We start from the raw sequence: 14,459 nt of genomic DNA, 5'->3' as shown, positions 1-14,459 counted from the left end.
ATAAAATCGTTCGTGAGATATAATTCAAACTTACATTTTTTTCATGGATTTTCGACTGCCTGTATCTTTTCAACAATTTCAATAAAGCCGAATTGGAAGAATGGCAAAGGGAAGAAATGCTCCTTTTGACCGCAGGAGTCTTCTGTTAAAATATATGTACGAGTCAAAAACTCACCCTGTATACCTAGATGGGATACTTTTTCTGTTGATGAAAACGTCGTTAGTTTTCAAGCTCTCACACAATATTTACTCTCGTTCTAAATGCATGGCTGAAATCAATTTCTATTCATTTAGGTGGACTACTATCCAAACACCCACAAAGACCTTCAATTTGCTGAGTTCCTATCGAATAATAGCCGCAACCAAAGTGCTTCGTTAAGATTTTCAAATGGTTCCAACGAGTTTCGGTTTCAGTTAGAAGATTTGGAAATCTCAAACGATACCATTGTGGAATATGTCCCTGTAAGTAAGAAGTTGCATGGCATTTAGGTATCTACAATATTTCGTGTTTCTTTTCCAGACATATCTGTATAGTTCAGCGTTAGTCCTAGCAGCAATATCAGTATTTTTGAGGATGGGTTTCATCCTGAAATTGTGTCTCATGGTGGCATCTTTGGTGACCCACATTGTTATTTACAGTTACCTCGAGTTTTTTCAGGTTTACCATAACATCGTTTTCGACGAGTAAGTAACAAAAGCTTGCATGATTTTCATACGAGATTTCAAATTAACGGTCCATTTTTGAGCCAAATCACTAAGTTGAAGTGTGGGCAGTATATAACCACTTTGAACAAATTCATTAGATTCATTGTCGAAAAAATCGTTCTTGTTGATTCCTTTTACTCCTCTGTTCATATTCAAGTTTTATTGCTTGAATTGCAAAGAACGCAACTCCTATTGTTGTACATCATCAAAATGTTCTTCTGTTTTTTGTGTTCTCAGGTTTCCAGGTTTACCGTTCGAATTTAAGAGTGCTTTGGTTCTAACAGTTGTTGTACTTCTTTTCCATATATTAGATCGACAGTTAGAATTCACAGCAAGGACAGACTTCCTATGGAAAGCGAAGTTAAAAGTGGAACAAGAGGAAGTTGAAACTATGAGGGGTATAAATAAGGTGAGTTTTCTAAGATTTTTAAAGACTCCCTAATAATCAAATAGCCACTTGTCTTTTCACTGCCTTGCCCTTATACCGAACGAAATATCTATTAACGATAAACGACTGTGGAATTGGCACGATTTATGTAGTGTTTAATGATGAAAACCCAGCAACAATTCTCTACGTGCAAAAATAAGCACGCTACGTTTGTCATGTGATTGTATTTGCAATTGTCGTATTTGAACTATACTTCCCATGCAAAGGATAATGTAAATAGCTGAAAATAGCATTTTAAATGCATCAAATCATCAGGAGAGTGCATTGTAACCTCCACGTGTTTTCTGCTTTTCGTCCTATCATATGTAGGTACTAGCTGATAAAAAAATAATTGTGTTTCTAGTTATAGAAAAAATATCTGTTATGTATCTGAACGTAGATAATACATCTTTCAGATATTACTAGAAAATATTCTACCAGCCCACGTCGCTGAGCATTTTCTCGCTCAAAGAGACAACTTGGAACTGTACCACGAAAGATATTCCTGTATAGCAGTGATGTTTGCCTCCATACCCAACTACAAGGAGTTTTACGATGAGAGCGACGTGAACAAACAAGGCTTGGAATGCCTAAGGTTACTCAACGAAATAATTTGTGAATTCGACAAGGTAGGAATACCTCTATTATGCATGCATCGTGCATTATCACCAAACTCTTTCATCATCCCTTTCATTCCTTATAATATTGTTATTTCTCCATAACGTCTCCTTTGAATTTATTTGAAATTCATTTTCAGCTTCTATTGAAGCCGAAATTTAGTTGCATAGAGAAAATCAAAACAATCGGGAGCACTTATATGTTAGCTTCGGGACTGAATCCAGGGAAAGAAGAAGAGAAGGTAGGCTCATCACTGCGTCTTTAATAACTGATTTGCTTTCCTTGCTCTTTTCGCTGTAGCACGTAGCACTAAATTATTTTTGCAAGAATAAACGAAATTCGTACTAAAGAAAAACAAGAAAACTACTTATTCTCTCACATTTTTTGTACAGGGTGGAACTCGTAAAGAAGAACACATTATAGTCGCCCTGGTGGATTTTGCTGTAGCTCTGATGACAAGCTTGGACCAAATAAATAGAGATGCATTTCAAAGGTTCAAACTGAGAGTGGGTAGGTTTTCTTTTATTGTCATAAATTATTTTTCCGGCAGTCCTTTTCTTAACTTTTGAATTTGAAATGTGTCCTCGACGATCAAAGAGTAGGTAGCTGCAACCATGATATTGCATTTTAGGCTTCACATATTGCAGAAATTCAGGAATATCTCAATGAGGAGTATTAGTTTTTCCAACCACTATAGATACTATATGTAACTATCATCTAAGTTTTCATAACTCTAAATGTGTCGGCATATCCTTTTGAATCATTTTTAGGATTTATTGCTGGTATAAATAGAAGCTTCAATTGCTATTTCATAATTGTTTGTAAATGAACAGCATCTTTTTGCAGACACTTACATAAAATAAAAACCTGCCTACCTACATAAAAATAAACCGAAGCCGCATTCCTTTGCTTAGTTTATTTATTTCATAGTTACTATTTCATTTCGCTTTTTATGGCCTGTGTTGGTGTTATGGGAGCTATGCACACAGCTCCTACTGCAGCGCATACTTGATCTGCGATTTCAAACGCCTTTCGAACCGGTCATAGATGACCGTCCTAGTGCAATAAGTTTCGTGAGTCGTCTGGACAAAGTCATCCACATGGTTTACTGATGGTCCAAAATCAGAAAGGGGCACCAGCATTGGGGTATATGGACCTAAACTGAGTGTCTGTAAAGCCCTGGGAAGTGAACCCTCGATTTTACAGACCCAGACACTGGCTGTTTACATATGCGCTCAAGAGTGTCTTAAAATGAACTTTGAAGGGGCGCATATTATATCACCACGAACAGCCAAGCAACGCTGAGGTCCCTGGAATCACACTACTGACATGGCAGTGCCGTAATACCATAAAGCAACTGGCCAGAGGCAATAAAATGACTCTACTATGGGTACCAGGGCATTGTGGTGTTGAAGGAATTGAAAAATACGATGGACATGCAGAAAGAACATCAAGGTTAACACCTGCTGGATCTGAGGCTTGAAAAAGACCAATATAAGGCAGCGGTCCAGCAATGGGAGTTGAACAACAGAATAACCCTCTGGCGAAACACTCCTGGACTTACTCAGTCAAAGAAATTCGTGATGTTTTTACCGACCTACATCAAAAGCTGCTGAAACTGTCACGATCTGAGCTTCGGATGGTGGTGGGACTGCTGACGGGTCAGCAGATGAGATTTGTAGGCTCTGCGTATCAGAAGCAGAAACAGCTGAATACATGGTATGCAAGTGTCCAGAGCTGGCCGGCCTGAAAACCATTCATATGGGGAACCGGCTGTTCTGGATATTCACGAGTTAACGGCCAAGGCCCCTAAGGATGTTGTCGGTTTTATCAACACCATTGACGACCTCCTTGGGTTCCTACGAATGAGTAGGGTAGAGACCAAAAGATCTACATGATCGCAGTTCCCGAAAGGCTAACCGAGCCACAACTACTCATGTTCAGATAATAATAATAATAGTGTGCCAGCCTTGTAATTTAAGTCTGACATGTCCTCTTTATTCAACAGGACTAAATCATGGGCCAGTGATAGCAGGCGTGGTAGGAGCCCAGAAGCCACAGTACGACATTTGGGGGAACACCGTCAACGTAGCATCAAGGATGGATTCTTGTGGTATCATGGGAAGAATACAGGTAAATATCCAGTGTAGTTCGTTTATTGATATGGCACTTGCAGGTAATGATCTTCTAATAAAGTGTCATGGATGAACCCTTTTAGATTTTCCAATATCGTCTAATTGCGCAACCATACAAAGACTTGGCTCAAGCACATAGCGAACACTGTAGGTTTTCATTTGTACAGTGACTGTAGTGTCATTTGTACTTAGTTCTGGGTGAATTTACATTTACATTAAAAATTTTTCAAAGCGCAGACAAATTACCAGTGACATTGTGAGAACTGTTGGGGTACCTAATTATCCTGATTAAGCTGATATAAGAAGAAGAACATATATTATACACCGTTTAGATCCTTTATCCGATTGATTATCCGATCAATGATTTTTTTTACTTTCAGGTTACTGAAGATACAGCTAAGATATTGATGAATGCAGGATATACCTGTGAATGCCGGGGACCGACATACGTCAAAGGGAAAGGAACTTTGACCACATACTTTGTCAAGACTCCTTTCGACGACAAATGAATCTTTTTGTGATAAAACGGTTGTGTTATTTTAACATGAGAGCTTTGTTATAGAAGACTTGAAAACGCTTGTGAAATGTACAGTCGGTTAGAACCATTACACGTTTTAGTCAATATCATATCGCCTGGAAAAAGATCACGATCATAATGCGTCGGTTAAGAGGGACATAGATCGATGAATATCTTCGAATAACATTAATATTTGAATTGACAAAAAATTATGCTGTAGATGATAGAAAAATTTATATTCATCTTATGTATACCGAGAATTCGAAAAAGTTCGTCAAGTTGGCTATGTCTGGAAGTAGTGCTAACCTTAAGCCATCATCTGTGATTATCATGCAGCTGACTTTTGACAAGGCTAAGGCTACTGAGGGGCACAGCAGGTTCAGTTTATATTTTCTGAGATTTTCAATGGTTTTTATAGAAATAATGGACTGAGCAATGTCAGCATGAAATTGGCTTATTTATAGAAAGAGGGAAATGATCGTCGGGCATTTACCCGTCTCTTTTTTGTTCGCATAGAGGTGAGTACAAAATTGTAGAAAAAGAGAACTGCATGCCCAATGTCCAGTTTCTCTCTGTCACTTTTTTTGACCGTATTTCATGCATAGATAGAAAGGGAAGGCACAGTCCATGTTTATATGTCTATGGTTTGCCCCTCAGCGTGACCGTCAATCCGAAATGTCCTACTGCTTCCTGTTTTTGTTATTTGAGACCATGGAGGTAAAGGTAGGTTCTCATAGTTCGTACCTCTATGTTATATGTTTAATAAGACCTAAGATTGACAAAAATGGGAGGAGATAATTGCGCAAGCTGAAAACTCAACAGGTTGTAGGTTGAAGAATAATTATGAAAGTTAAGCACCACGTTCATTCACTTACGCAGACAATTTTTTCTCGATGCTCGTTATTATATTGCTCATTTCTAGGTTCTATTAATAATTGTCTGGATATCTTGAGTTTATAATAGGTACCTGTCTGATTCGAAGGAAAATTGGAACCTTCCACTCACATATCAGCAATAAAAAATGTTAAAACTTTTTCCCATAAAAATATTTTGAATCTATTCCAACGTGAAATATATAGAGATTATTAGATGGGAATGAGCAGTAAATGAATAAACTCAGTTTGGAAATCGGTACTGTTTCTGAACAAAGATTATAGAGTTAACTCTTTTTGTTTTCTGAAGAGATCATCTGTAAATAAAAGTTAGTGGTTGTTAATCTATGGGCGATAAATGTATCAGTAAGTTGTTCTGCTATTTTTTCTCGAAGAGGCTGTGTTGAATTATTAAGTTATGATTTAGGATTATAATATATGTAAATTATATCTATGTACGTACTCATCAAATCGAAATGTCCATGTTATTCATTCTCAGACTTTAAAATTATACCGACAGCACAGCGGTCTATACTTTAGAATGCTGTGCCTCCATAAAGGCCTAATGTTAAAATCAAAATCCTCTAATATAAATTATTTTACTGTCAATGAATCTTATATCATGTATTATCTCTCAGCTTTCACCATTAAACACATCCAATCGTTTGTATATGACTTTTGTTTTTCTAATAATCAATTAAAATTAGACCAAGATTATCTTACAATTATTTACCCGATTCTACTGGTTTTTCCCGAAGGAACACCTATTCAACTACTACAGAGTCTTGATTATAACAAGGCTGTGGCCGTCCAAACATTTCAATTTGGCTGATTATAATTATGTTAATGATTTAAGAAGTAGATTTATTTAGGTAGGTACCAAGCACATATTCAAGAAGTAGAAGAATAGTTATGCTCTATGCTGGGCTCTGTGGTTAAAGCTCAACCATAGACATAGTCTTTATTTCTATGAGCTCAACAACCACTTAACCTAAAATACCGAATATTTGAAAAAATCAGTAATCAATAGAAATAAAAGAACAACCTTTTTATGAGAAATTAATCTTTGCCTTGTGAACTAGCAAATTTTTCGTATTAATTCTAATATTTCCTCATCATTATGGTATGTTGAGCAGTTGCAACAGCGAGAAAAGCTCCTCATTCTTTTTTTCCTCATTTCAGCTTTTCTACTCTTTCTTCAAATCCTTAGTAGGGAAAGATGTTGTCGTAGAACTTAAAAACGATCTAAGGTGAAAACTCAGCTATTAAACCTCTCACCATTGCACTTATTTTTTGTATTTCAATTACAGTATTTGTGGTACCCTGCACTCGGTAGACCAGTATTTAAATATAAAACTCACTGATATAAGTGTGACAGATACCGATAAATACCCACACATGGTAAGATTTAGGTTTATCATGAATATCTTCTAAGACTCAATTTTTTTTAGCTTTCTGTTAAAAACTGTTTCATTCGAGGATCTGTTGTTCGTTATGTTCAATTACCAGCTGATGAAGTTGATACACAACTCTTACAAGATGCCGCACGCAAAGAATCAGCTGTACCAACTAGATAATATGATTGAAGCACTTGGATTGTTATTTATAAGAATAGAAAAGTCTGACAACTGACCTGGAGATGTGTGAATAATTTTTACCTTCTGTTCAGTCCTCTTTTTATAGGATTTTTTATTTGAATATATTTATTTTCTGTTTGCTTGGGTATCATTCAGTGTAATCAATTCTTTTCAATATAAAAATTAGCGACTTTCCTTTCTTTATTCCAATTTATCCAGAAGTAGAAATAGGTAGGCTTGCATATAAATATTGATGAGATCAGTTTAGTAAATGAAGGACTCGAAGTGAGAAAAAAATATTTATTTTACTAAAAAGTGGTACTTGCCCGCACGAAACTGCTGTGCCCCAAAGATGCGGCAATTTTACTACATGGGTTTTTCGCACACCATTTGAGAAAGTGACTCTTCGTGACTTTAAATGCGTGCACAAAAAAGGTTGAACTCAAGCTTGTAGAAAAAAACAATTATTTTGTAATTGTTTATTTTCTTAATGTAATTGCATTGGCAAAAGTGGTAATATGCATTCTTATTAATGTCAAACACTTGAATGAAATTTATCTTTCATTTCCTGGTATTGTTTCTTTACTACTGAAAGCTGATGAGAAGCTTCCTGCAAATCAGGTTGTAAACCCTGATATATATTTAATTCCTTTTCTAAAGCTTCTCTTTCCTCCTGCATACTTGCCAAAGTTTGGGCTTCTTTAGCTATATGTGTTAAATCAAGCTGAGGGTTCTTTAACCAAGAATGTTTTTTCTGTAATTGAGAATGAATATATAGTAAATGACTGGTGCAAGGAAACTCAAACTTACTTCAAATTTGGCAAGTTCATTTTCATAGGCAGAAATTTTTTTCTCTAGTACAAAGATATCATCATTAGACAGCTCAAAGGCACTGTGAATTTTTTCTTTAGCTTCTTTCAAATCCCTAAAAATATTTATAAATAAATGAAAAGTTGCATTGGGATGACCAAGAAGAAAATTTGAAAATTTTTTCAGGGATCTGATTAATTTCATAATGGCACTGATTCAAGTGGAAAATCAATTCATCACCTTGATAATCTCTCGATATCTTTCAAGATTTCATCATTTAGACCAATGTAGAGTTTTGTGTCATTTTTCAATTTTTCTATAATATAATTGTTATCATTTGATTTTTGCTCAATATATGCCATAGCCAGTGCTGTAGCATCAAATTCAGTGATGTCAAAATGTTCTAGAACTGTACCAAGCCGATCGATTTCTTTGTGCATATCCCAATCCAAGTCCCAATTCGAACTGGAAGAAGATTCATGTAGTAATTTACAATGACTGAATGTTGTTTCGAATTTTGCATCTGAAAAAAGTTAGGTTTAAAATATTATGTTCAAGTGGAAGTTTGAATTTATTACTTTCTTCTTTATAAAACTGAATCCTCTTCCTTATTGCATCGTTGAGTTTATCTTCGTTCCAATTATTGGTAGATTTGAGGTATTTATCCATTTCAACAAGGAATTCTTGATCTCAACGTTTTTGTTTTTGAATTGAAAATTTGTTGTTTTGTGTTGATTTGATCTATCGTAACACAGAACTACAAAACATAGTAAATTATGTGTTGCCTTATCACACAGTTTTAGGAGGAATCACATTCGTTTTTTTGCATAATTCCCAAGGAAATATTTATAATATTAAAATTCTTAAATTTCAAATACATATGCAGTAGTTCAGTAGTTGCATGTAGCAGATCGTAGCAGTAGAGCGTACACTTCATGCCACAGAACATCAAATATCATGCTGTCAGCTGCATCTCTGTTATCTGTGGTCAGCTGTCATCATCCTAACCTCACAATAACATCAATTATCAGAATATTTGTAAATTAAGGAATTATATCCAGTTAATCAATAATAATCGATAGAAATGGAAGGGAGTGCTCTTCAACTATTAGCCTACTATGGAAATGATGGGGAAAGTTCGGATGAAGATGTTCCTGGACCTAACGTTTCAACAAAAAGGAGGTTCAAAGAAGAAGTCAGGCAAAGGTGGAGTACATTCTGCTTGCGCGAATTGCCACATTATAAAAATTAATATTTCAGACTCCCCGTTCCAGAGTGTATGAAAAAAATTGATAGTCCCACATGGATAGACGACCCATCAGAACACCAAGGACGAATTCGATCATTCAAGCATGAGAGAGGCAATTGGGCCACTTTTGTTTATGTGCCTTGTAGGTGAATTCGATTTGTTGCATGGAAATACCACTTACCAGATACCATATTTTTCAGGTGAATCTCATAATGGTATTACATCTCTACAGGAATCTATAATTAAATGCATACCTGAAGTGCCTATTCAAAAAGTTGAAGATTTACATTTGAGCTTATCGAAAACTGTTATTTTGAAATACCACTGGATTCATCCTTTTATGAATTCGATAAAAGAGAGAATATCACACTATAGAAGGTAAACATTTTTGTGGTGAGTGTCTTCATCCATTGAAATCCATTGATTTCAACAAACTAGTGTTCTTCTATGCATATAAAAAATTGAGATTCTGCTGTTAATGTATAACCTATTGTTGCCTGCTTTAAGGTTTGTTCTTACAATTGGAAATTTAAAAGTATATTGCAATGAAGAGAAAACAAGAACTTTCATTGGTTTAGAAGTCACTAGTGCTCATGATACCTTACATGCTCTGATAAAAGAATTGGATATTTGCCTATCAGAATTCAAGCTTCCACCTTTCTATCAAGTGAGTATACTTTAATTTTCATTTACACAAACTTGATTAAATGGTTTTTATAGGATCCATCATTTCATATAAGCATATTATGGTGTGTGGGAGATCTACAGAGTAAATTGGACTCCTATTTACCACATTTCAACTTAATGTTGAACAAAGTGATGACTGAATATTCAGAACAAATATGGTATATCCCAGTGAATTATTTATTTTGTAAAACAGGAAATAAGAAGTTTCAGTTTCCCTTAGATTGACGAACTTTTTGAATTGAAAAACCTATGTGATTTATCCCTGGTGATATAAATAATAATGTGTAAATGATACATTGTTTGAAATTCCTCACTCAAATGCAAGTGTAATTATTGTATTATTAATAAAAGTTTTTCTTTTCATATCAATTTTTTATTTTTTTTTATAAAGTTTCATAAGTATTTGTTCTCTGAATGAAATACGTAAATTTGATGAGGATTTCTTAGAGAAAGAGTAGAATTCCATTTCTAATAATGTTTGATAAGTAAAAACCTAATATAAACACTTCCCCATCAGTGGAGAATTATGGGAAACAGTGACTAGATTTATGATTTTCATTGAGTATTCAGCAGATATTCATTTAAGAACTCAGTTTTGAATCATGTCATTATTATGACTTTTTCAAACTTCACAGGATTGTGATTGGACTTTCGAAAGTGTAATTCAATTTGATCAAATATTTCCTGGGAAAGTATTGCTCATAATGAATACAGATGCAGGTAATTTATCAGATATTCCATGTATTTTATCCTCCGGAATTATTCTGTATTATATCTAACCACTTATTCTGTATTATGATATAAAAAATCACACACTAGTTATTATACTAACCATCCAGTTTCTAATGGTTGGAAGTCTACATACCGACAACTGAAAGACATGAAAAACATTCGTTATATGTAATGTATGTACTATTATTTTCAGTTACGACTTTGATGTTGTCTGGGAGGAACGACTCGGAAAGAGTACAACGAAGGCATTATCCCCAACTGGCAAACGCCAGTGTGATTTCGTTTTCACCAACGATGTCAGCACATCGAAAATTCTTACTGAAAAAAGATCGTCTCAAAGAGAAGCGGCATATTTGGGGAAGAGCTCATATGTCACACTTCGATGCACAGTGTAACTAAATTGAATCAGAGGAGTATTATTCCATCCTTCCCCTAATTTTGCTCGTATAAAAAAAGTTACCTTATAAAATTTTCAAATTAATGAGATATAAATTATGATGATTTTAAATTTTTATAATGAGCTCTATGCCACCCCTGGAGGAACAAAATTCCCTTCAGAAAAACAAGATGACACTATACATATCTGTGGATTTTTTAAACAGAGCTGCATGCAGCCAAATTAACCAATTTTCCGAATATCACGATATTTTTTATTTTTGAACATCAAATTACTCGAAAACGGCGCATCATACTAAATATGATCAAAAACAGTTAATGATGAAGGAGTGTTATGATACAAAAACAATTGTTTAAATATAGAAATATATTTACGGCCGGAAAAAAATACCAAATTTAAATGAATAATATTTCTTTATTCACACCAGGAATAAATTCGTTTGAATGGAAATAAAGAAAGGCCATTTAACATTGTATGTCTCATTTTGTTCTTGTTTCTTCCCTCTTTTTTCTTTGGGAACAATGTCGCAACCAGTCTTGTGAAAACACTTCAAATTCCTTATCCGTAGTTTTCCATGTCTCCTTCAGAACACCTACAAAAATACCAAATACTGGTAAGCAAATACCCTATAAGGATTAGTGAATGCATCCATCCAAACGAAAAATTGAATATTTTTAAATGATTTTCTCTGAAATTTGTAAAGAGCGAAATTGAAAAGAAATGAGATAATATTCCAAAGCAGGCTGAAGGACTTTCGGCCATTAAAGAACAGTTATTATATTATTATTCCAAAGTCACGTATTGAATTTCAAAACCAATACAATTCTTATGAAAATATTCAATATCAGAATAATTGAAAATTCATTCATTCATTGCCAATGAGCAAATTAATAACAAGTCTAAAACTATACTCACACATACAGGTACCAATAAAATTCAAATTCTCCAGGCGAATGTTACCTCTTTGCCCCTTCCATGAGCATCTCATCCCCAAGTCGTTCGTAAAAATGGACTTGAAAATGCGTCCATGGTGGTCTTTGGCGCTAGAACCCCCAATTCCATTGAAATACGACTTCTATAAAAATATTGAATATAAGCAAACAAATAAGTTCCATTGGGGACGGGGTAGCACAACCCCCATTTCGGATGAGGAGAAACCAACTTACCAAGTCCTCAAGTAGTTGGGGCTCGCTATCTAGAGTCAAGATGAGTTTCTTTAGATTGTCTTCATCTCTCAGAGGAAAGATGTCCCTGAAGCGTTGATTTATTTCTGACTTTCCTCTGTATTTATTCTCCACAATCTCGCCAATATTCATCACACGCAACATGACATCTTGTAGTTGCTTCCTCATTGCTGCGACTTCTATGAATGATAAAAAACATGCATGGGTGACATATTAGTAATGATATTCATGGGAGGTGCAAGCAAACGTGCTATTTTATGGAGCATATATTTAATTAAATTGAACAAATTATCAATCTGAAGAAACTACCTGATATCCCGAGACAACAAGCAATTGGTAAGAACACTTCGAATACAATATGTAGACTATTCTTGGCATCTCTGTAGAAGAAAGTCAAGAAAAATATTATTCAAGAGTCACTACCGAAAATAATTTTTCTGAAGGATATCTAGAGCCAGTAAAATGAAAACTTGCTCATTTCCTTCTCCTGTACAGATCTACTAAATCTACATAATTTTGTTGACGAAATAAACTGCTCCACAAGAGTTATCGTATTCAATCGTTTTTAAAAGTATGTAATCTTCGGGAAAATCGCTGTAACATCATTAAAAACTCAATAACAACTTGAATCGATCCAATGAAAATCAGTATGAGACATTTCGTCAATCTGGTCGCCTTTTTTCTGAAGTTTGGTTCTTTGCATAGGCTTCATGAATGTTCTTATTTTGAAATGAAGTCAGTTTATCAACGGTTTCGATTTGAAACGAGTTTTCTGAAAATGCCAAGACGTAAATTAACAAACGCTGAGGCTAATAGAGCTATCGAAATGCTACAGGGTGGCCTAACTCAGGTTGTTGTAGCGGAAAGGCTCCAAGTCAGCCAAAGTGTGATAACTCGACTTTGGAATAGGTTCAGGGAGACAGGTTCCGTGTTGGAAAGACCAAGGCTTGGTGGGCGACGAAAAACAACACCTGCTCAGGATCGTTTCATCAACGTTTCGGCGAGAAGAAACCCTACATCTACGTGTAGAATGCTACGGAATACTCTTCAAAATGCAGATGGGGTCCAAGTTTCCATCGAAACCATCAGACGACGTTTGAGAGAGGTGAATCTAGGTTCTAGACGTCCAGAGGAGTTCCATTAACAAGTGACCATAAGCGTCAAAGACTGGAATGGGCAAGGCAACATATCAATTGGAACGATCAATGGCGTATTGTCCTTTTCACTGATGAATCCAGATATGGATTTTCAGATTCTCGAAGAATAAGGGTATGGACAATCCCACGCATACCCGGTAATCGTCGCTATGTCCAACAAGTCCATCCATTCCGAGGGGGTAGTGTTATGGTATGGGTCGGGATATGTTCTAACGGGCGCACAGATCTACACATTTGCCTGGGAATATGACCGCCTTACACTATGGGGAGTATGTCATTGACAATGTTGTGCCAAATTTTCACGATGCTATTGGTGAAAACTTTCAATTTCTAGACGATAACGCTAGACCGCACCGTGCAGCAATATTTGAGAATGCGCGCGAGAAGCTTGGTATTCCACAATTACCAATACGTCCGCACTCACCAGATCTGAATTGCATAGAACATGCATGGAATATGCTCCAAAGAAGATTAGATAATCAGCAACCTACCCCAGAATCCTTAAATGATCTGAGAGAGCTTCTGCCCCGTTTATGGAACCAAATTCCTCAAGAAATGTTCAACAACCTCGTGTGTAGTATGCAAAGAAGAGGTCATTGATAGTCTTAAAATGCTTGAATTATCTGGGAATAAAATTTCGTTATTTTACGAATTTTAATCAACCATCCTACATATACGCTGCAGACCAACAGGCTAAAATTAATTTGCAACTTGAAATCATATTAATATGAATTTCCATCACAAAAATCTTATTTCAACTATATTTTTTCCAATTTAAGTCAATATCCCTAACTCATGTGGAGCAGTTTATGTTACTGGGACATTTCTCTAAGTGGGAACGCCCACCAAAGTAGCGTAGCACTGACATGGCACATACATGACAAAGGCTATGCATATTGAATAATTTTCAGATTTGAACTGAGAACGGCATATTTCACGCAACTGACACTTCACTCAGATGTGCGATATCTGAATATACATCGCCTTTGTCATATGATATACATATGTATGTGGCATGTCCAGTGCTACACTACTTTGGTGGGCACTCCCCCTAATGTTTTCCTCACTAAATGACAAGTTATATTTAATCGGGAGTTAAAAATGATTGCACAAACTAATACTTCGTTCAGTATTAAACTCACTACTATCGCACAGATTACACATCTGTAATCTGTGTGACTATACTATTGTCACACATCATAGATAGATGCTAATCTGATACAACAGGTTATTGTGTCTAATTTCATAAAACATAAACCCTGTGATATTAGAAGAAATTATCATTCATTCATTACCATATGTCAGTGCCCTAATGCCAAGATTCATTTCTTCAATGGATGCAGTAGTGGCTGAAACAAAAAATGAAATTATTATGAATTAGAATAACTTCGA

The 14,459-nt window shown here is 35.4% G+C and overlaps 6 protein-coding genes across 7 annotated transcripts in view; 4 read left to right on the top strand and 2 right to left on the bottom strand.

The window, feature by feature from the left end:
- Positions 1-5,991, top strand: part of LOC123309201 (adenylate cyclase type 2) — a 142,443-nt gene extending 136,452 nt beyond the window's left edge. Inside the window, exons 14-21 of the mRNA XM_044892188.1 lie at positions 295-462; positions 521-684; positions 943-1,114; positions 1,549-1,761; positions 1,890-1,991; positions 2,143-2,260; positions 3,759-3,883; positions 4,266-5,991. Coding sequence (XP_044748123.1) covers positions 295-462; positions 521-684; positions 943-1,114; positions 1,549-1,761; positions 1,890-1,991; positions 2,143-2,260; positions 3,759-3,883; positions 4,266-4,394 — 1,191 coding nt within the window. The 3' untranslated portion in view covers positions 4,395-5,991. The remainder of the gene's footprint in view (positions 1-294; positions 463-520; positions 685-942; positions 1,115-1,548; positions 1,762-1,889; positions 1,992-2,142; positions 2,261-3,758; positions 3,884-4,265) is intronic.
- LOC123309063 (protein tramtrack, alpha isoform) overlaps positions 1-14,459 on the top strand; it is a 592,303-nt gene that overhangs the window by 238,255 nt on the left and 339,589 nt on the right. The gene's annotated exons all lie outside the window — the stretch shown is intronic.
- On the top strand, positions 6,231-7,043 carry LOC123309172 (U6 snRNA-associated Sm-like protein LSm2). Its single transcript, XM_044892144.1, has 4 exons — positions 6,231-6,397; positions 6,457-6,524; positions 6,585-6,675; positions 6,726-7,043. The coding sequence occupies exons 1-4, from the start codon at positions 6,395-6,397 to the stop codon at positions 6,849-6,851; spliced, it is 288 nt and encodes a 95-aa protein (XP_044748079.1). The 5' UTR covers positions 6,231-6,394; the 3' UTR covers positions 6,852-7,043.
- Positions 7,316-8,382, bottom strand: LOC123309142. Its single transcript, XM_044892093.1, has 4 exons — positions 8,240-8,382; positions 7,902-8,184; positions 7,662-7,776; positions 7,316-7,605 (listed from the first exon to the last, which is right to left on the bottom strand). Exons 1-4 carry the CDS (start codon positions 8,328-8,330, stop codon positions 7,387-7,389), a joined length of 708 nt encoding a protein of 235 aa, XP_044748028.1. The 5' UTR covers positions 8,331-8,382; the 3' UTR covers positions 7,316-7,386.
- Positions 8,670-9,966, top strand: LOC123309138 (U6 snRNA phosphodiesterase). Its single transcript, XM_044892079.1, has 5 exons — positions 8,670-8,867; positions 8,922-9,052; positions 9,111-9,288; positions 9,418-9,577; positions 9,631-9,966. The coding sequence occupies exons 1-5, from the start codon at positions 8,746-8,748 to the stop codon at positions 9,820-9,822; spliced, it is 783 nt and encodes a 260-aa protein (XP_044748014.1). The 5' UTR covers positions 8,670-8,745; the 3' UTR covers positions 9,823-9,966.
- Positions 11,121-14,459, bottom strand: part of LOC123309087 (longitudinals lacking protein, isoforms A/B/D/L) — a 286,345-nt gene continuing 283,006 nt past the window's right edge. Inside the window, exons 5-8 of one of the 2 annotated variants that reach the window (XM_044891989.1) lie at positions 14,363-14,416; positions 11,893-12,089; positions 11,642-11,801; positions 11,121-11,318 (exon numbers count right to left, since the gene is read on the bottom strand). In XM_044891989.1, the coding sequence (XP_044747924.1) occupies positions 11,206-11,318; positions 11,642-11,801; positions 11,893-12,089; positions 14,363-14,416 (524 nt within the window). In that variant the 3' untranslated portion in view covers positions 11,121-11,205. The remainder of the gene's footprint in view (positions 11,319-11,641; positions 11,802-11,892; positions 12,090-14,362; positions 14,417-14,459) is intronic. The other variant, XM_044892024.1, reaches the window with a different exon arrangement.

The sequence above is a fragment of the Coccinella septempunctata genome, chromosome 1 (genome assembly GCF_907165205.1).
Source record: "Coccinella septempunctata chromosome 1, icCocSept1.1, whole genome shotgun sequence".
NCBI lineage: Eukaryota > Metazoa > Arthropoda > Insecta > Coleoptera > Coccinellidae > Coccinella > Coccinella septempunctata.
Note: the sequence above shows the minus strand (reverse complement) of the source record. Positions and strands in the feature narration are given on the sequence as shown.

Coding starts and splice junctions, on each gene's coding strand:
- LOC123309172 (XM_044892144.1), top strand. Junction 6,525..6,584: donor GAACTTAAAAACGATCTAAG/GTGAAAACTCAG, acceptor TTTCAATTACAG/TATTTGTGGTACCCTGCACT. Junction 6,676..6,725: donor CCGATAAATACCCACACATG/GTAAGATTTAGG, acceptor AATTTTTTTTAG/CTTTCTGTTAAAAACTGTTT.
- LOC123309142 (XM_044892093.1), bottom strand. CDS start 8,330: ATGGATAAATACCTCAAATCTACCAATAATTGGAACGAAGATAAACTC. Junction 8,185..8,239: donor TCAGTTTTATAAAGAAGAAA/GTAATAAATTCA, acceptor AACTTTTTTCAG/ATGCAAAATTCGAAACAACA. Junction 7,606..7,661: donor ATGAACTTGCCAAATTTGAA/GTAAGTTTGAGT, acceptor TCTCAATTACAG/AAAAAACATTCTTGGTTAAA.
- LOC123309138 (XM_044892079.1), top strand. CDS start 8,746: ATGGAAGGGAGTGCTCTTCAACTATTAGCCTACTATGGAAATGATGGG. Junction 9,289..9,417: donor AGAATATCACACTATAGAAG/GTAAACATTTTT, acceptor GCCTGCTTTAAG/GTTTGTTCTTACAATTGGAA. Junction 9,578..9,630: donor AGCTTCCACCTTTCTATCAA/GTGAGTATACTT, acceptor TGGTTTTTATAG/GATCCATCATTTCATATAAG.